Source organism: Tachypleus tridentatus, chromosome 6 (genome assembly GCF_004210375.1).
Source record: "Tachypleus tridentatus isolate NWPU-2018 chromosome 6, ASM421037v1, whole genome shotgun sequence".
NCBI lineage: Eukaryota > Metazoa > Arthropoda > Merostomata > Xiphosura > Limulidae > Tachypleus > Tachypleus tridentatus.
The window spans coordinates 92,325,074-92,347,560 of record NC_134830.1 but is presented as its reverse complement, the minus strand read 5'-3'; the positions used below and the strand labels follow the sequence as shown (position 1 = coordinate 92,347,560).

Sequence of the window (22,487 nt, the reverse complement as noted above, 5' to 3'; positions counted from 1 at the left end):
TGATAGTTTAATAAAATTTTGAATGGAAGTTTACAGATGGGTCATTCCATGTGAAACCATTCAGATTTTGGAAAATTTTCCAGGTGATCCCTTCAGAATGCCTTCAAAAAATTCACATGTGCTCATCTACCCATATAATGAAAAATTGCCAAAGATTAGATCAATATCTCAAATAGTTTCTGATTTACAGCACTGTAAAATTTAATTAATTTTTTATTTTGGGCAAATTCATTTTTGGGCAACTTTAGCTGCTTAAAGCTGCAAGAGTAATGGTGGTAGAAGGCTGAAATTTGCTACACTGACTGATTTAATCTCATAGAATTCAAAAATGGTCTCAAACCAAGTTTATCTCTCTTAGGCTGTAAAATCACCTGAAAACCCAAAATCGTAAAAAACATTGGTTTATTTAATAAGCCATAGCTCTAAGACTTAATATGATACAAAGCTGAATTTGGTTTTCAAATTTTCTATAACATATCGGTCGATAAATCAGCAATTGTTGTAATTAAAAGTGTATTAGATCTCCTGTAAAAAAATGTTGTTGCATTCAACTTTTTATGATTTAGCTAAAAATAGCCCAACTTCAGGCCACAGTTTCACCATGTCACCAGTTATTCAGCCTTTTCAGATTTTTACCATATATTCTTACATCTCTGAATATGATCTACAAACAAAATCAAGATGATGTTCAACTTATGTTTTGAATTATAATTTTTATAGTATCCTCTGACCATACATTGTTTACTTGAAAAACAAAACTTCAATTCAGGTGTGTTACTGTGTGCAACTACATCCATACAATTTTGAAATAATATATGAATCCCATTGAAATATTCTAATCAGCCTTTACCATATATCTTACATCTGAACATGATCTTAAAAAAATCAAGGTTGTGAAAAATAAATTATCAAATTATAAGTGTCTCTGATATGTACCATTGTGCAAAGGACCACATTCAGGGCATTCAGTTCTTTCTTGTCAATCAGGAATCAGTCCTGCAGAATTGTGTAAAGTTTGATCTACTTGAGCACTATGATAAATGCAAAACTGTGGTAGGTATTAGGTCACATCATAGCTTTATTCCCCATTCTACCAACAAATTGTACATGAGAAGGCTATCAGATGATGATGTGTACACAGTTGTAACTGTTGGTAGTAGCAGTGAAAGTGATGCTGCAGCAGCTCAAATAGGGTCTAATGATAGCAATGACAATTATCAGCCAGGGAAATATGTGGCATGCATATATGATAATGAATGGTATGTGGGAAACATAAAAGATAGATCAGATGAACATTCCGATGTGTTGCTGTCATTTATGAAGAAATCAAGAAATGAACTGTTCTCATGGCCTGCAAGGTCACGTAAAGATGAAAGCTGGATTCCTTTCCAACATATTCTTTGTCTGATAAGTGCATCTACCATGCAAAGCAGTAGTGCTTGCCACTATGGTCAGAGAATACTTTAAAAATTTATAACTCAAAATGTAGGTTGAACACCATCCTGATATTTTGTATAGATCATATTCAGAAATGTAAGAATATATGGTAAAAATCTTAAAAGGCTGAATAACTGGTGACATGGTCAAACTGTGGCCTGAAGTAGGGCTATTTTTAGCTAAATCATAAAAAGTTGCATGGAGCTAAATTTTTTTACAGGAGATCTAACAGACTTTTAATTACAACAATTGCTGATTTATCAACTGATATGTTGTAGGAAAGTAGAAAGCAAAATTCAGCTTTGTATCACATTAAGTCTCAGAGCTATGGCTTATTACATAAACCAATGTTTTTTACAATTTTGGGTTTTTCATGTGTTTTTACTGCCTCACTAGGCAAATCCTAAAAGAGATAAACTTGGTTTGAGACCATTTTTAAATTCTGTGAGATTAATTCAGTCAGTGTAGCAAATTTCATCTTTTTACCACCATTACTCTTGCAGCTTTAAGCAGCCAAAGTTGCCCGAAAATGAATACGCAAAAAATAAAACAAGAGCAACTAAATTTCACAGGGCTGTAAATCGGAAACTATTAGAGATATTGATCTAATCTTTGGCAATTTTTCATTATATGGGTAGATGAGCACGTGAATTTTTTCAAGGCAGTCTGTGGGGGTCACCTGCAGCCCCCTGGATGATTTAAATATGGAATGACCCAGATGTGATGGCACGCCCTCTGACCCCAAGCTACCTGTATCAATGAAATGAATTACTAGCTGAGTCTTTATTGTCAGTAAAAAGGAGAAAAGCTCAAAGTTAGAGTGGTGGTCAAGGTGATATGCTGATCAGAACTGAGTTTTTCAGACCCAAACACAGCTTAGTTGGGAAACCTGGTAAATTACAGTGGAATTTTGTGGGATCAGTATAGTAATTTATATTTCTTTTGTTATTTATTTTTACATCCTCCATGTGAAAAATTGTAGGAGGCTTAGCAAATAGGATGTGCAAATACAAAAAAAGCTTTGTAACATTCTATGTGGGAAAGATTATTGTTTCTATAAATTTTTTATTTATTGCTCTGTGTTGTAAAAAATAACTCAAATATACAAATGTATTTGTAAATAATACATACACATACATACATACATACATACCTACATAATGTATAGTAACTGAAATACTGCTGTATGTTGCAAAATACTGATACTCTGGTACTAAGACTAAGAACAGTCTTTTGTACTTTGTAAAGGCAAATTTTATACTATTTGATATGTGCTTTATTTTGGTGTGAAAACTTTATTTCTGTTTAGAAAATAGCATTAATCATAATGCTTCAAACTCTTCAACAGTATGAGTTTTTATCTCAGATATCTTAGAAAGACAAACAGAATTATGTGGAGGAAATGTGTGTGGCAGGATAATTTGATATGGCTCAACAGCAAATACAAAAAAAGTTAATATAAATGGATGTATAATGATATGAGATTTATGCAATTTAGAACAAATATTTGTGGTTTCCTGTTACAAGTTGAAGTTGTTTTTGAATGATGAAAGAGTAATTTAAATTTATTTCTTGATGTTTTCACTGTGGATATGGGTTCAGTCAAACTCACCAACCTACTATAAAGTTAAGGCAGAGGAAATATACAAATTTTCTTAAAAACAACAAAACCAAACCATTTAATAGTGATTTATGATGTTAGAGATTATGAAAATAATATTTGACAATTTTTCAGACAAAGAAAAGTATTTTTAATCTTAAAATCAAGATTATTTTGCATGTTTGGATGGTCAACATTCTGAAAGGAAAAAATTCTTATTACTTAATTTAAAAACTTGATATTTTATTTATAAAAAGTGTGCAGTGTGTACTGATAATCTGCAAAATTGTGTGAAATATCCCTGTGTTGTCAAAAGTTACAGTGTGATTACATGTTTACTTTGGTGGTTCGTAGTGGGTGCAATACTCCTACCCATTGTCAGAGTTAAAATGTATATCTTTGAAAATGATACAAAGCAAAAGCTTGAAATTTATGATGTAGTTATTTATTTTTATCCACTTTCTGTATGTATTTATTTTACTTGATAAATCTATTATGAAGTAATTTAATGTTTAGTGTAGTATTTGTTTGAGAGAAATGCATACTTAGTGTATGTGGTTCTCCCACAGTCAAACATCAAACTGGAGAGGATATGGGGATTTAAAATGTATTGTAAATTATCTTAACCCTTTCCAGATGGGTTATGGGTCAAAGGCCATGTTATTGTATTTGTTGACTTGCATTCAGAATTTTATTGAACTATTATTCTATGAATTTATGTCATTAAGTTTGGTATCAAACTATAGATTAATGCAGCTGTAAAGAATATTAAAATGCCTTATTTTTATTTCCTATTTCAGTTTAAATGTGAAGCTTTACATGTCAGATATTTCTAGAATTCTACTTCTGAATGATCCAACATATCAGCACTTATCGCCATATCTGGTATGTAAGTTATAACATTGGTAATTTCTGTAAGTTTTATTTTATGTAATTAAAATAAGGACAAATTGCATATCTCCCTTTAGAATTGAGATATTAGCGGAATTTGTTAATCAGGTGATCAGCGAACTCATTAATGATTGTAATCAATTTTGAAGATAAAGATGGTTGACAGATCATAAAACATATTATTTATAAGGTTTGACATTTATTCCATCTTTGGTTAAATTTGAAAATAGTGTTTCAAAGATATATTCAACTATACTTTTATTAGGTACTTGTTTACTTAGTTATTAAATAAGGTGGTAAACAGAAGGTTAAAAATAAACACAATTATAGATATATTGCAAAACATTTGAGTTTTATATGTATGAATTTTGAATAATTTTGGATCTAAAGGGATTTGTAAGTAAAGAGTAAAGCAGTTTTTAGCTATGGGTAAACTTTATTTAAAGTAGAGTTCAAGGTCTAAATATTTTGTAGAAATGAAACATAAATCATTAAATCAAGTATTATGACCTCTGGTTTGAATATATGAATGAATGGATGTGTGGCTATGTTTAGATAGTAGATGATCATCTCTGTTAGAAAATCCTAAATGTTCACAGACTAATTTTTAATTAGTGTTTTGTTTTTCTAATGTACATGACCTTAGTGTCACTACATAGTCATGTGAAAAATTAGGACACCCTATGAAAGCCTGTGTATTTTTGTAACATTTTTGGATATATAGATACTTAATCTCAATTTTAACAATACTGAGAGATTATAGGAATATAACTAAACAATTAAAACTGAATAAACGACCTTTCAAGATCTTTTGTAAATGTAATTCTACAAAAATGCATATTTTAACTGAGGAAAAAGTTAGAACACCCCCACATTTATTCCCACTTAAAATGGCTCAACTCACACACAGGTGTATCAGGTGCACATGATTAGAAGATCGTTACTCAGCATTTTGAATGAGGCCATATTTAAACCTCAGACATTTAGTTTGGTGTGCTCCTGACTGTTGAAGTGAGAGTGAGCACCATGGTGAGACCAAAAGAGCTGTCTGAGGCCTTCAGAAAGAAAATTGTAGCAGCTTATGAGTCTAGTAAAGGATTTAAAAAGATCCCAAAAGATTTTGAAATCAGCCATTCCACGGAAAATAGTCAATAAGTGGAGGGCTTTCAAAACAACTGCCAATATGCCCAGGTATGGTCGTCCAAGCAAGATCACCCCGAAAGCAGACCGCAAGATGCTAAAAGAGGTATCCATACACCCTAACATGTCATTATGGGACCTAGAGCAGGCTCTGGCTACTGTTGATGTGAAAGTGCATGCCTCTACAATCAGAAAGAGACTGCACAAGTTTAACTTGCATGGAAGGTGTGCAAGGAGGAAACCTTTGCTCTCTAAGAGAAACATCAAGGCCAGACTGAAGTTTGCCAGAGAGAATGTAGACAAAGACCAAGACTTGTGGAATAATATTCTTTGGACAGATGAGTCCAAAATTGAATTATTTGGACACCAGAACAGAGGACATGTTTGGCGTAAACCAAATACAGCATTCCAGGAAAAGAACCTCATACCAACTGTGAAGCATGCAGGTGGAATTGTTATGGTTTGGGGCTGCTTTACTGCAGCAGGACCTGGACAGCTCACAATCATGGAATCCACCATGAATTCTACTGTGTATCAGAGGGTGCTTGAGGATCATGTGAGACCATCTGTAAGAAAATTAAAGCTGAAGCAGAACTGGACCCTGGAACACGACAATGACCCAAAACATACCAGTAAATCTACCAAGGACTGGCTGAAAACTAAGAAATGGAGAGTCCTGGAATGGTTGAGTCAAAGCCTAGATCTTAATCCCATTGAGATGCTGTGGGGTGACTTGAAACGTGCTGTACATGCAAGAAACCCCTCAAACATCTCACAGCTGAAAGAAGTCTGCATTGAGTAGTGGGGCAAACTTTCTTCAGACTGATGTCAGAGACAGGTAGATTGCTACAAGAAACATCTCACTGCAATTATTTCAGCCAAAGGGAGTAACACTAGCTATTAGGGGATAGGGTGTCCTAACTTTTTCTTCAGTTAGAATATGCATTTTTGTAGAATTACATTTGCAAAAGATCTTGAAACGTCTTTTCTTCAGTTATAATTGTTTAGTTATATTCATATAATCTCTCAGTATTGTTGAAATTGAGATTAAATATCTATATATCCAAAAATGTTACAAAAATACACAGGCTTTCATAGGGTGTCCTAACTTATTCTTATGCATGAGCCACAAACATCAAAATGTAAGTAATTGATTTTTAAATTTAAATGTGTTTAATGCAGATGCTAGATCTGTATATTAGTCTGAGTGTACAATTTTTATAGTAGAGAAGAGTTGTTTTTAATTTGTAGGACTATGAACTCGTAAAAAGAAGGGAAATAATAAGTATACATTTGGAGTGGTGTGCACATTGACTGATGTTTAGAATGCTTTATTTAGGAAATGGCATATAATATTTGCAAAAACAGTCAGTTGAATAGCCATTATTTAACAGGTGTTTGGCCAGCAATATAATTTCTCTATGTAAAATTGAATAATTTGGGCAAAGATAGAAAAATTATTTTTAACAGTGATATAATTAGGTTATGTTTGAAGAAGTTGGGGAGAAAACTGTTAAAATTGTTGTAAAAGCACTTTCATGATAAACAGAGGTACTAAACAATTCTGAATAATTGTTCATGTATGATTACTTATTTCCAAGTTTTTTCCACCCTGTTTACAGTACTTATCCAGGACTGTATGATTATAACATTTTGTCCAAAAATGCAGGAAAATTTGCCAGTATCATTTATTTGAGAAAAATCTTGACTACCTTGCTTTCCTGGTGAATATGCAAGTGGCTATTGCTCAAGTTGGTCGTTTAGGGTCAAGCAAATGCAGACTAGTCTTTCTAATTGTAGCACTCTGTGGCCTGTCTAGAGTTATGTCATAAGGCAACATATAGTCTCTGGCCTATTCAGAATTCAAAATAGAAGCTTTTCAATTAAATGTAAAGGAAATTGGGAGGTTACCAGTTCATAACTAACCATTTTGCTTAGATGGTTGATAAAATTAACATTACAGCACATTTATTTTATTATCAGCGAAGATGTGCACATTTTTTTACTCCCGTGCCTTTCCAGTGGACTGAGCAATTAGCCCAATGTGGTTTTGCTATAAGAAAACACAAATATAAAAACACACCCATGCCTTTCAATAGCCAACCACCTAGAAGATCACATGCTATGAAAAAAAAAAAATAAACCCTCCATTTTCCACTCCATACTTTGTTCTGGACTGTTCTATTATTAGAAATTTGCAATTTGTCCACTCTGTACTATGAATCGAACCTTATAGTAGAAAAGTGCTTACCTTTTTTAGTAATGCTGACTTCTAGAAATCATAGAAGAGAGGAGTTTTTAATTTGTAAGTGGCTGTGAACCTGTAAAAGGAAGGGAGGTAATGAGGGTAAATTTAGACATGGTGACATTTGGAGCTGCTTGCATCTTCATAGATTATAGCTCAGTTTGGTATTTTCCAATTTCTAGCACTGCATAGTGTTATAACTCGCACTAAGATATCAGTGAGTAGTCAGAATAAAACAGAGAACAACATTTTGACTTTCTTGGGTCATTCCATGTCAAATCATCCAGGTTTTGGAAAATTTTCCAGGTGACTCCCTCACAGTGCCTTGAAAAAATTCACATGAGATGATATCTCAGTCTGGTGCTGGATGAAACAACATGGAAAATGTATTGCTACCAATATTAGTCTCCTAACTATTTGAAATTCATGGATTTAAGAACAGGTGGTGCAACAACTGATGCTGAGTTTAGATGGATAAGTGCTTGATTAGCACTTATTAACTTATTAGCATTGATAACCAGTTAAGTCACTGAGGCTTGATATTGGCTGAGCTGCACTAATGTTTCAACTCGGTTGTGAACTAAGTTTATCATTTGAGCCAAGGTTAGGGCTTGAAAGAAAGGTTCCAAAAAAAAAAAAAACTTGTGCAAGAATGTGTTGCTTTCATGGGAAGATATATTCCACCATTATATTTGCATATTTCAAGAATATTCTTCTGGAGAAGACTATCATGCAAAGTGCTATCATATTACAAAGGAATTTTCTGTAACAATCGAGTCTGAGTTAGTAATTTCAAATAGGTTGCAAAAGGTGGAAAATCTTACAGAAACTGCTGTATTTGCTGTACCTCAACCAAATCACTCTTCCACTTTACTATATTATAAAACTTATTGTGCCATAAACTATGCAACCATTAACATATCTCAGTATGTAAATACTGAACACCAGACAGTTTAAATTTAAAATTGTTAGTTCAACACTTCTTGTGCCATTGTTCCACAAAGCATGGTATGCTATTTTGCAAAATCTATTTTCTTTGTATAATAAGGGTTTTTTTATCGTCAGATTACCCCAACGGCAACATACCTTTCAGTGAAATATTTCTTCTGTCTCCTGCCTTTTTTAATGTAACAGTACTTGGTGAACAGCTGAGGTCTTTTGCAATTATTCTGAAACACTAAGCACCATTATGTAAAACCTGACTCAGACATTGTTAAAGGATGTTAATTCTCTATGTTTTGATGTTTTAATTGTATCATTACATCATATTAGATATATTGAAGACATTAAGTAGCAATTGGTTGCTACTTTTCTGTGTATTTCCATTGTTTTGTTACTTATCTGATGACTTGCTTTTAATTTCTCATTATTTTTAGCTTGCCACTTTCACTCTCATTTCTTTACAGTCATCTCATTGAATATTTGTATGTTTGTGTTACTTTTCATATTCATGCTTCATTATTATCTGTTAGCAACTCAAGGTACTAATGAGCAAGTTAAGAATTATGGCATGTTAGAGGTACTGTCTTGCAATTAGTTAACAAAATCCTGAAAAAACTTAGAAGTATTTCAATATTACTTTGAGTTTTATTGGGTGATAATAGTTAAAGAGCATGTAGTGTTTTTAGTAATTATGTTTTATAACATTATATAACTGTATACTAGTATCTGTTTCTCTAATCTTATATACGTTTAATATATTTAGGATATTCTGCCAGTTGATCAGTCAACAGTTATTGAAGTACCTAATGGAAATGGAGATATGGTAAGGATTTCCTCTATTTTCATCTCAGAAAAATATCTACTATCAAAAGCAGTAGAAATATATTAAGTTTCATAGTCTTAATAAAAGCATTTTTTTACTCAGTGTTCAAAAATATTTCTTTCCTTATTTCACTTATCTATTGAAATTAGTGTGGAGTGTTTATTAAAACATTCAAACAAAACTTTCTATGAAAGAAATTTCTGCTTGTGACATGACAAATGTTTTTATTGAAGTGTTCAACAAATTACATGATTTTTGAATGTATTTGTGCATGTATAACTTTGCATTTTTAAAAGCAAAAAATAGTTATTTTATAACTGTTTTAAAGGATTTTAGTGTATTTACTGAGGTGAAAGTTTTTACTAAAAGTCTACAAAAGAGTGTTTGTAGGACATTTACACTTCAGGATTACTATGTTCTAAACAACAAGACAGTATTATTATCTATTTTGAAAATTTAACATAGTTTTAAGAATGCTGATAGATGAATTCTTCCATTTTTATTATATATACATTGTAATGTACTATAATTTATCTGTTGTAATAAGTCTTTATTATGTTATGTATGTTACATCTTACAAGTTCAAATAGCTGGAAATTTTAATTTTAATTCAGAAGTTAATTGAATATCGATGTGTATCATATTTACGATATTTGACAACAACATTGACACAATTTTCTTTCTTAATGCAAATACATTTTAATATACAAACTACAATACAGTTTTATATGTGAAGGTTTTACAAACATACAAACTATACTGAGTCTTCTATCTGGTTTGGATCTAAATAATTTATTGATGGTGCATGAAGAGCGAATTAACTCAGAGTTGATATTGTTATACTTTGCTTAAGTAAGCTAGGTCTCTATTTTTGGCTGGCCTCATGCCACTTACAAGCTGTTTTTTTACTTACAAGGATATACAATGTCCTCATTGAAATACTAACTTGTGAATTTAAGTCACTGAAGTGAAACTGTGTGTAATGTTCAATATCTACACACATTCCTGGTCAGTTTTCCAATTAATAAGCATTTATCACAATTATAGCTTCTGAGGTTTATAGTACACTGACTGTGACAAACCTCCAATATTAAAATTGTTTCCCTGCATATTGCAGTGGCTACCTTTTATATTCATTAGGCAATATTCTTAAATATTCAGCTGGCAATAATACTGGCAATCACTAGCATTTTACATGCACCATACTTGGTTGATTCTTATGTTCAAAAATCTACAAATTTAGAAAACAGGTGGGACTTTAACAGTACACATTTAACAATATATGTGAGGTATTTTTAAATTTATGTTAAACTGAAACAAACATGCATATTAAAATAAATGTGTAACACTAAATCCATTACAACATACATAGTTTTGAGACTGCTATCCATCCTGTCATATGTACACTAATGTTATATTACATTAACTTGAATAACTAATTTCTTCTTCTGAATTTCTTGCCCCTCGGTGTGGATTCCTGAACATGGTGAGGGGACCTCCCAGGGAATGTTCTGATCTTTCAGTTTATCTCCTCTGGGATATAAACATCCACCCACGTGTTTGCCATGCATGGCTACCTGTGAAGAGAGGAAAGGATTCTGGTGGTTGAGGGATCCAACCCTAACACACCACTTTGGCCTTGAATTCCTGTAGACGGGTAGCCCCCCTTGGGTCAATTGGTTGGTTCACTTGAGCTCGGGTCAAACAAGTACTAGGATTGGATGTTCTCAACAGGTGTTGTGGACATTGTACCTGATGCTGGTGTTTGGGTATAGTTCTCGCGAAACCCTGGCATTGCTGCAGTGTCCTTCTTTGACATTGTAATGCATCCCCTCCTAGGGCTCCATTGTGGGTGGGGTCAGTGGGCACCAAAATTTCCTTTTTTATTATGGATTCCTCAAATAATAACTTAAATAGTGAAAAAACAGTCCACAGGTAAATGACCACATCTTGAAGATTCTGAGCAGCAATCTTCAACATCTCTAACACCTGTTGTACCTCATTTTGTAATCTACATTCTCTTTCAGACAAACCTTTAGGGCAAATATCTCTATTTTTCATTCAGAAGGGACTAGAGGTGCTTGCTGGCTCTCCTCCAAAGTCAGTAAAGATGCTTCAATCTGGTGACATGTTGGTGGAAACATCCACATCTTATCACAGTGAACTCTTGCATTCAAAGGCATTTGGGGATATACCTATTGAGGTTACACTTCATGCGACTTTGAATTCATCATGAGGAGTTATTGTTAAGAGGGATTTGAAGAACATCCCAGAGTTGGAGATTCTTGCCAGTTTCTCAACCCAAGCAGTTTCTGCAGCAAGATGTATCTCCTCTCGTAAAGATGGGTCTCCTGCTAGTACAGCGGTAAGTCTACAGATTTGCAATGCTAAAATCAGGGGTTCAAATTTCCCTCGGTGGGCTCAGCAGATAGCCCAATGTGGCTTTGCTATAAGAAAACACACTCACAAAGATGGAATTATGATGCCGACCAGTGTCTTCATTCTGACATTTATATCATGATGTCCACCTGCCACCATCAAGGCAGGTTATCTTAATTGCAGGATATGGCCATACGTTCCAAACCCTCTCTGAAGTTTCCAGTGTCAGTGGTTCGGCTACTTGAAGATGTCATGTCATGGTTCCTTAACGTGCTTGTTGCGGTGGCAAAGACCACAATGCCTGGGAATGTGAAACTTTCCTTCTTGCCCTAAATAGTTGGAAGAAAATGAGGTGCAGAGTTTGGAAATGATTCGTAACATTACTTATCCTTAGGCTCGAAAGGTGCTGTACACCACTTCATCTCAGACGTATGCTGCTGCACTTCATTCCATAACTACAGTGGGAGAGCAGATGGATCTCTTTGTGCCTCCAAAAGAATTGTTCTCAAACCAAATGAAGTCTCTTGACCTCCATTGTTAAAAAATTAATGAATCAACTTCAACACCCATCTCTGTCCCTAACATACATTGCAGGAAATCCCACGATACACTTAATTTTGTTCCAGATACAGGTATTTTCTTGGGTACATCTTCTTCTCTTACCTCAAGATACAAAACAATCATTTTATTTCCCTTTCAGTCACTGGAATCCCCTTCCAACAACAATGACCTGCCCAGTCGACCTAGGGAAGGATCCGTGGAGGTCGATAGACCTCCCTTGAATAAGGACAGTAAAGAAAAAAGACGTGGTCATAAACAGGTTTCTCCACCCAATTCACCTGCATGTAAATAAAAATTGCCACCCTAATACAATGGAACTGTCGAGGTTTATGTTCTAATTTGGATGACATCAAAACACTGATTGCATCCTACCACCCTTATGTCTTTCCTTACAGGAAACATTTCTGAAACCCTCCAATACAGTCACCTTTCAGCAGTTTTCTTTGTACAGAAATGACAGGCTGTGTGATGGACCAGTACATGGAGGTTAACACTGTTGATTGATTAGCATGTGCCCACTCTATCTTTGTCACTGAACACACCCTTGGAAGCTGTAGCCATCCATGTTTCCTTGGGTCATACCATCAATGTTTGTTTTCTCTACCTGTCACCTGGAGAGACATATGATCAATCAGACCTTGATGTTCTCATTGAACAGTTGCCGTCTCTCTTTTTAATCCTGGGGGACTTTAATGGACATCATCCCCTCTGGGAAAGTGCTGTTATTGATAGGAGGGGTCGCTCAGTAGAGTGTATGCTCTCTGATCACAACCTTTCTCTTTTCAATACTGGTTCTTCAACTTATTTTCATGCACTTAGTCATTCCTTTACTGCTATTGAATCTCTCAGTTTTCTCCCCTTCATTATTCTCCCATTTTACATGGAGGGTTGACAATAATCCACGAAGCACTGATCATTTTCCTATAATTTTGAGAGAGAGTGGCTGTAGTCTATGCCACCCAACCTGTGTGCCCTGGTGAAAGCTGAATCAGGCAGACTGGCCCAATTTCACTGCTCTCTCAGAACTTGATCCTACCATCGTTTGTAAGCCATCAGTAGACGACTGTGTGGCAGCAGTAACTGACTGTATTATACAAGCAGCTGCTCAATGTATTCCTAAAATCTCGACATATTTTCCACAATAACCTTGTCTGCAGTGAAATCCTGCCTGTCACGTTTCTCTTGCTTTTCTTCTGATTGTTTGTAACCAGATCTGGCAGGAGAATGTTTTCCTGATGCCTGGCACCAGGGAAGGCTCAAAAATGGACTACTTGGCTCAATCAAAACTTTTTCAAATGACAATATATTGTTTCAATATTCTTTAACATTGAGAAGGCTTATGTTACAACATAGAGGTATGGCATTTTGTGAGATCTTCATATATATCGGTTACATGGCCATTTGCCCATTTTTATTAAAAATGTTTATAATTGACAGGAGACTCCAAGTTCATGTGGGTTCAACAGTTTCCCGTTCTTTTCTACAGAAATGTGGAGTCCCTAAGAGCTGTGTTTTGAGTGTCACACTTTTCAGTATAAAGATTGATGCCATCACTGAACAACTCCCTCTCATGGCTGCAAATGGGATCTATGTCAATGACTTTCACATTTCATGAGGTATATGGAGCTGCAGCAACAGACTGCTCTCAGTTGTTTACTGAAGTGGATCACAGCAAGCGGCTTTAACTTCTCTCTCTCTAAAACCGCACTTTTGCTGCCAAAGGGATATTCACCCTGATCCTGAACTACGTATTGGTGAAGTTGTGCTGCCTGTGGTCTCTGAGCCAAAGTTCTTGGGGCTTATCTTTGACTGAAAGCTAACCTTTATACCATACATCAAACAGCTATGGGTCAAATATACAAGAGCACTGAATATCCTCCATGTCCTCTCTTTCACCACCTGGGAGGGTGGATCATTGTTCTCTGCTAAAGATACATTGTGCTCATATTCAATCAAAACGCAAATATGAATCACTGGTCTATGGCTCTGCGAGGACCTTGGCCTTAAAGATGCTGGACCCCATTCATTATCAAGGATTATGGCTCTGCACTGGGGTTTTCAGAGCTTATACATAGAGTCTTATGAATCTTCTTTGCACCTCCATCATTTGCAACTGTCTTTACAATATGCATCGAAACTTCAATCATTACCAAAACATACCACCTGGGGTTGTGTTTTTCTTCTTTGGTGGGCCATACCTTTTCAGAACAGACGATTTGCCATTGTTCCTTTTGGCGTTTGTGTTCAGGCACAGTTGATGTGGGTCTATCCTTGGATAATCGTGGTGATTGGAAATACTGTTTGTTATTTGCTGAACATCTTTTGAACCATTCTTCCATTCCTATTTATACAGATGGTTCAAAATAAGGTGACTCTCTGGGCTCTGCCATGGTTTGTTGTTGTTCAGTGGTTGCAAGCAGAATCCTCTCTATAGCTTCTGTGTTTGCTGCTGAACTGTATGCCATTTTTCTTGCTCTGGATCACATAGAAGCTAAGTTGATGGAGGAGAAAACATGGCTGGAGTAAAGAAGGGTCTGGTGGGGCTTATCAGGAAACAGTTGGAAGATCTTCAACTCCCAAGTACTCTGTTCATACACTGCATCATACATCAGCAAGCACTCTGTGGAAAAGACTTAGATATTTCTTGCGTACTGAAACCAATCGTTTCTGCAGTGAACTTCATTTGGGGTCATGCACTTAATCATTGCCAGTTCAAGGCATTTCTTGAAGAAATTGAATCGGATTTCTGTGACTTGCCTTATCACACGGCGGTGAGGTGGCTCAGCTTTGGTAAAGTCTTGTCTCGTTTTTATAAGCTGAGAAGAGAAATAGATATATTTCTTATAGAGAAATATAGAGCTGATCCACTTCTGTCGGATCCAACCTGGTTGTCAAAGTTGTCATTTTTGGTTGACATCACATCCTACATGAATGAATTGAACTTGAAACTTTAGGGGAAGAATAACCTTGTCTATGATCTCTATAGAATCATTAAAGGATTTTGGAGAAAGCTGTCATTGTTTGAAGCACATTTGGAAGGAGGAATTCTCTCTCATTCTCAGTGTTTCAATGAGTCTTATGCTGGAATCACAGAAGATGTCAACCTGGAGTTTCAGAAAAAGATTGTTGATGATTTCAATAAGCATTTTTAGAGAGATTTTCGGATCTCGACAGAATCAAAAGTGACATTCTCCTTTTTCAGAATCGTTTTGATGGTGTCATTGATGACGTGCCAGTGGAACTTCAGCTGGAGGTCATCGATTTGCAAGGAAATGACTTGTTGAAAGCAAAACACAGAGAGGGGCAACTTATTGAATTTTACAGCTGCATACCTGAAGATGATTTTCCAAAGCTGAAGCAGTTCACATCTGGTATGGCATCAGAGTTCGGTACAATTTATGTCTGTGAACAAGCATTTTCAAAAATGAAGTATGTGAAGTCGGTGCATAGATCAAGGTTGACTGATGAACATTTGAAAGCAATTCTAATGATTGGATGCAGCAATTCAAAACCAAACATTGAAGATATTTTGAAAGCCAAATGCCAATTTCATAAATCTCACTAACGTTTTTGTGGCTTAGTGAAATTCAGATATGTACTCACTATGTGTGATGTGACAATTGTTTTTGCAAATGTCACCTTGTCTGATAATCTTGTGGTAAATACAAATGTTGGTTGTATTTCTGTTTGTTTTTTATTATATGTGTGTATTGCATGCTACTCCACATGGCTAATGTGGCATCCTAAACTTAGTGTTAAGTTTTTTACAGAGAGCTTTCCTTCTAGCTCACAAATATTGAACATAATGATTATGCAGCCTGCGCTTCTCATTCCCCAAGTAATCTGGCCCCCTGTGAAAAAAGTTTGGTGACCCCTGAACTAGACTATTTATTGGTTACAGTTTTTTAACTAATCATTTTCTTTTTTCTGGGACTGATGCACCAATGTGTTGTCTGTATAACACTCAGGTCACAATAAGCCACAGTTTACTGTCTTGCTGTCATTATGACTCTCAATGACAGCACCATTTTAAACATGTTCTGTCCCTAAGTTTATCCATAACATTAGTTATGTTGGTGATGGTTACACTGTCCACCTTGGAAATGTTTTCAGTTGTTTAAAAGCCATTAATCTTTTTAGTGCTATTTAAGTTTTTTAATTTATACATTAGACCTTTTTTAATGTGATTCCCTTTTAATAATCAAAGTCGATCTAGTTCAATTTGAAATAAGAAAATGGCTGTAACATCAAATAACTCGAAACCAGAACTGGAAAGGCAAACTTCAGGTGACTGACGTTGGTTTTTGAACTTACCTGTTAATCTTTCTAGCAAGTTATGATAATTACAATTATGTTACAGAAAGTCCTTTACAACTTGTATTACTGTAGTTTTTCTGTTACTGCTGTAGACTGTATGTAAACTTTTGTTTTAACGCTATTTATGTTGTTTTTTTAAACTTTGTTTTGTTTTATCTTAATTTCCTTTTATGAATTTTATTAAATTTGATTTTAACTTTTCACCAGATGTTTGGCACAGATAACCTAGCAGCTTTATGCCATAAAACACCAAACCAACCAACCAAGTGAATTTCTTGAGTTCTATAATCTCTATGAGTCATTTTATTTTTGCAAAATCTTGCATAAGCTACACATTTTGAAACTGCCCTTCCCATTTCTGGCATACATTTGTGTTCAGAGTAAGCATTTGTTTTTGTGATATATTGTTTAGTAATTATTTGTCATATGTGGTGATTCACAGATTACAAGTTGTATCTATGTGCAAATTGATTAACAATTTATGCTGCTACCTAGTATAGATAAGTTGCTGTCACCAACTTGTTATGCATACACGTTGAAATCTTTCCAAACTAAGTGAAAACAAATTATTTGTACCCTTGTCAATTGACGAGCTCATATATTAATGTCAATATATATATTAATGTAAATATATGGGTGTTTTGGGCTAGGGATTCTTATACTTTAGGTGTATGTGATTTGTTGGTGATAAATTTGAAAATAAACAAACAGCACACATAGTTGTATCATAAACACTATACATTCTCTTTTTCTTGTCAAAAGTCCACTTAGACCAGTTCAGTAACTTTAGAATATGATTGAAAAGGTAAATTATTTTTCTCTATTTTTACCACAGTAGTATCCATGTGTAATTCACTTATACTGTCATGTGAGTTACAACACTTGTATCCTGTACTTTTTATAGTTCCAATAATTATCTTATTAAATGTACAATAATTGTATGCTTTTCATCAAAGTCCACACAGGTGGGTTCAGTTAGTTCAGAACACCATCCTTTGGTGAGACAAAGTATTCTTCTCATCTCTTTCAAACTGTTAATCTCACTCTTAACACATCATCATTAGACCATTCACTACCACAACAGTTAGGTTTACATTTTCTTACTTTTCTGTGACTGAACTTTACTTTCATATGACTTTGCTCTCTCTTTTCACTCATCAGGTCTCAACTATTTGTACATCTACCACTTTGGCTTTCTAGGAATTTTCATAGCCTCAACATCAGTGGATTCTAAACACAATGTTTGATAGTTTCAATATCAGTGAATTACAAACACACAATAAATTGATAATACCACTTACATTGAACAGCCCTTTACATCTGGCAACAAGTTGGTACTCAATTTCAGTTCAGTCTTGCCATATCGTTATTATTCCTCTAGGTAACTGTGAAAGTAAAGATAATTTTTGTTTTTATTTTTCATTGGAGGTGGTAGTGATTGTATCTTCACTCAACTTTTCTCACTTTTAGCTTTTATTAAATATTACAACCTCTTTTTGCATTGAAAATCAGATTTTTAAAATTAAATATTTTTACTAAAGATTTTTGTATGAATTTGTGGAGCTAAATTTTTAATACCCTGAGTTTTAGATTGAAAGTACTTTTTAGTTTTAGAATTATCAGATTTCATTTGCATATTCTTTAGGACCTCCTAAATTAATATAAAAAGGTTTTATTGCAACCTTATATTTGGTTATCTTCACTAAACTTATACTTTACTGAATCTATCCATTTCAATAATCTTGTAACCAGCACAAAAAATATGAAATAAATCTGTTACCTCTTTTTTTCTTTCTAGAACGACTGGAGGTTTATTTTTGATTTATTGCTTGTAGAACCATGTTTTTGTAAAAATGCTGCATAGAAAAGCTCAACTGTAAATTGTGCAACAACCACTAGCTCCAGTTATGTAAATGAATTATGTAATTCATAAGACACTTGCATGTACACCTTCTTTTAACTTTCTGATTTTTACTTTGTGGTTACTTTTCTAAAGTAAGTAAAAATATTCACAAAAAATTGAAGTACTTACATTTGGTCTCTTTCTTTTGGCTCTTAGCCTGCTAATGAAACTTTTTTTTTTAATAGAGAGATGGTACTAAATACTGAAATTGCAGGCCAAAGTAATGTTTTTCATCAGTACACATAACCTTTACAGGCTGTAAACATTTTGAAATAGAGTTTGCATTTGGTGTATACAATTTTAAAAAGGCTAGGACAAATATTAATGTATATTTTTGATTATCTTACTAGGACTCAAAGGTTGTTGTCACATTTCTTCCTGCAGGACATTGTCCAGGATCAGTCATGTAAGTTTACTTATGTATACAGGCACAATGTAAGTCATTAGTCTACTGTGGATGATACTGCATTAAATCTGCAAGACATGGTCTAGGAACAGTTCTTTAATTTGTGTGTGTGTATGTGTGTTGATTTTCTCTGATGAAGTGTTACTATCTTGTTATAGGTTGTAATTTTTTTGCTGTTTTGTGGATTTCAGTATAATTACAATTTCAAAAAATATATATAAAAACTGAATTAGAAGTGAGATGGAGACATTCATTTGACCTGGGATTCTTTTTCCTAGGGCTTCTGAAATTGCTTTTTTTGTTGATCATGGTGAGAATTTGGATTCTGTTTTCTGACACTTTTCTTTACTATGGTGGCTTCTTGCAAGTCCAATTTGAGTTTTAATGCTTTTTTTTCTATTTATCCTTTGAACTTGTAAGATTGTTGATAGAGGGGTGGGGAACTATTTAGTTTCTCTTCCTCATGTTTTTTTTTGGTTCAGGCTGGTAGATTTACTGTTTTATTAAGTGGCAGGATAGATATACCTTGTAACCTCCTTGTTTGTTTGCTCGCCTGGGTTTTCTACTTCATGTTAGAAGTATACTTTTTTGTCTACTGACATGTTGATATCATAAGTTGGAGTTTTTGCCATGTTTCTCTGACTTTCTTTCTCCCCTTGAAGCCCCCTGCTGGTACAGCGGTAAGTCTACAGATTTACAATGCTAAAATCAGGATCAATTCCCCTCAGTAGGCTCAGCAGATAGCATGATGTGGCTTTGCTATAAGAAAATGCACACTCTCCCCTTGGGTACTACTATATCTTGATAAGTCCTTTGTAAGTTTGTGGAAGCTAGGAAAGGGATGCATCCATCTCTGCAATTCTTTTGCCATATGTTTCTCACCTCAGCATTCAGTTGCAACCTTATAATTTGTTGGGGCTTGTTAGGCCTGGAAGTGTTATGTGACCCACTTTACCTCAGTTTGTGGTGATCACCTTTACTGGGTTTTATGTTGTTGTTGTTGTTGTTTTGTTTGTTTTTGCATCCTTCAGTTTCCTTTGATTGTCCCTATTTCCTTGAAGATAAATTCCTAAACATCCATTTTGCATATTTTAGTCTTTACAAGTACATCTTCTGAGTTACATCTCAACAGATTCAACACATTTGTCTTTTGTTGGCCCTTTCCTTTATTTAGTGCTGGATATTTTGTGGGCCAATATTCACACTTTTCACAATGTGTTTTTTCCACATTTTTTACATGCTTGGGCAGCTTTCTTTTGGAAGTTTTTCCTTACACCATGATTTTAGAACCCAGAATGATAATACACATAAAACAGACAAAATCCTATAATTATCATAATTTAACTGGCTTTCTAACAATGGCATAAGGACCATAAAATAATTTCCAGGACTTCTCAATCTGATTACAGGGAGAGAAATTATCAAACTGTAGATAAAATAAGCATTACTGTAGGCTGAAATTAATGAAATGTAATATGTCATTTGATAAATTAAAACATTAACTTTCTATTGGTTATAAATAGTGTAGTATAAAATCTTAGAACCATTGGCAATTAGTGAAAGAGATTGTGATAGGTGGGTTTGGCAAGTGTCTGATTTTCTGTTTTATAACTCCATAAATGAATGAGATTGAAGGATACAAAATTTAGACTTTGCCTTGGTAATATTTGTTTTATAACAAGAATGATTAATTTACCTCAAACTTCCTATTTCAGAGAAAGTGGGTAAATAAATTATAGAAAGGAGAAGAACCAGAGAACAAATGTCACAGTTCTTAACTAGAGGAGATTGAGGATTTTTTAAAATTATTTCCTTTCAAAATTAAGAAGTTAAATCTTATATTGTAATTTGATTTATTAATTATGTTTTGATGTCAAGTTTATCCATATAAATTTATTAGAAAATAGTTTAATTTTTGAATTAAAGTTTCTAAAAGTCATAATGTGTACTTTGACCTACTCATAGTTAGAGGGTTAAATAAGCAGTAAGATTAACAGCTTGCAATTCATTTTTTGCATTTGTAAGTTTTGGAAATGATTTCAAACAGTGTCTGCTATGCCTCATATGGTGTCTTTGCATTATAATCTGTTTACTTCTAATTTGGGCAATGTTGTTGAACTGTCCTGTTGTACCCTTTCACTTGAGTTATTGGTGCAGCTGAAGTAATCTAAGAATTTCCTCTGTTTAACTCCTTTAACAATGCAGATGAGATTACCATCTACTCAACTAGAGAAGGACATTTATACAAATAAAATATTGTAATGCCAATTCATTCCTTACAAAACCTCATGAGATTTTGATCAAGTTTAAGTATTTTGTGCACAAAGGATGGCATTGTTCTAATTATAGCTTTCTAATACAAATATCATTTATCTATAGTAGTTATTTGTGGTCTTATTTTTACAATAGCTTGAGTGCAAGATGATTTTAATTTTAAGTAAAAAAGTACTTTTCATATTTCATTTGCATAACATTTAGAACCTTGCAATCCTTCTGTAGATTTGCAGGGACAGATTTCAGTTTGTTTAGAGCAGTGATGTTGTTTAAGTCTCATTACCTTTGCTTTATACTTCCTTCTTTATGTTGGTGTCATTTGGTACATTTCTTGTGGCTTACTTGATCTTTTCTTGATCAGAATTATTTTATTTCTGTAAACCTCTTTTTGTAAATCCTCTCTTAAAGTCCTGTTCTTTTGTTCTTGTCTAAATTTTCTCTTTCTTGTCATTTCACTGTTTTGTCATTTCCATAAGATTTTTAATCTCATTTCAAGCATGTGTCATCATCTTGAAATTGTTTGGATTTCTATGTCCAAATTTGTCTATTTATGATGCGAGTATTGTAATGGTTTCAAATGTTGGTCAAGTTAATTTCATTTATCCAGTACAAAGAATAATAGAAAGTCCAATACATTTTATGAAAAAAAAAAAAAATTTTTCTGTAGCTTCAAATTTCATGTTTAGTGTAACCAAGATTTACTAGTTTGCATAACTTCACAATTAACCATTGTCTAGCAGAAATTCCACTTGCTTGTTAATTCCATATGATTGTTTATCATATGGCAGAAGTAAATTACATAATTGAAAGTAACAGACAAATTTACTGAATCATGGAAACAAATGTTTTAGGACAGCATGGGACCTATTGGTTCATTTTGGCCATTTCAAACTCTAAACTAAATTAACTTACACACATGCAAAAAAGAATGGCTTAAAGTCACTCCTTATCATTCATATACATATTAAGCTTTTTTATAAAATAACTTACATCTACTACATCTCCAACATCTTAATGCAATTCATTCCAAAGGCCAACCACTCTAAGAAAAATAATTGTTTTAGGTGAAGATGACTCCTCCACTGCCAAAATTTATACTTGTGGTTCTAATCCTAATATTTTCAGTGTTAAGAATGAAAACAATCTTAAACAATCTAATCAAATCCCCCCTAACCTTTTTTCATGAAAACCAGTTTGAGAGATCTTAGCTTCTCCTCATATGACAACCCCTCCATCCCAGGAACCATTCTAGTAACCCTTCTCTAAACACTTTCCAACAATTCAATGTCTTTCCTAAGCTAAGGAGCCCAAGACTTAACCAGTGGCATGTATTTAGGCTTGTATTCAGTATTTCTGTAGATGCAACCTAAAATCCTATTTATCCTATCACTAGCAACAGCATACTGCTTGGATAGTTTTAAAGACTGATTAACTATTACATCAAGATCCCTTTCTTTCATGACACTGGTAGCAGACAGTTTCTTATTCAAAAAGCTGGTTTGTCCTGCTACCTAGGGCACAGAAATCCTTTAAGCTCAAAAGCTCAAATATTCTTTTAAAAATATATAT

The 22,487-nt window shown here is 34.1% G+C and overlaps 1 protein-coding gene across 11 annotated transcripts in view; it reads left to right on the top strand.

The window, feature by feature from the left end:
• LOC143253048 (uncharacterized) overlaps positions 1-22,487 on the top strand; it is an 87,343-nt gene that overhangs the window by 18,514 nt on the left and 46,342 nt on the right. For 5 of the 11 annotated variants that reach the window (XM_076506161.1, XM_076506164.1, XM_076506163.1 and 2 more), the window contains exons 3-5: positions 3,838-3,922; positions 9,019-9,078; positions 18,589-18,644. In XM_076506161.1, coding sequence (XP_076362276.1) covers positions 3,838-3,922; positions 9,019-9,078; positions 18,589-18,644 — 201 coding nt within the window. Of the gene's footprint in view, positions 1-3,837; positions 3,923-9,018; positions 9,079-16,630; positions 16,716-18,588; positions 18,645-22,487 lie in introns of those variants that run through there. The other 6 variants (XM_076506167.1, XM_076506166.1, XM_076506169.1 and 3 more) reach the window with 3 other exon arrangements.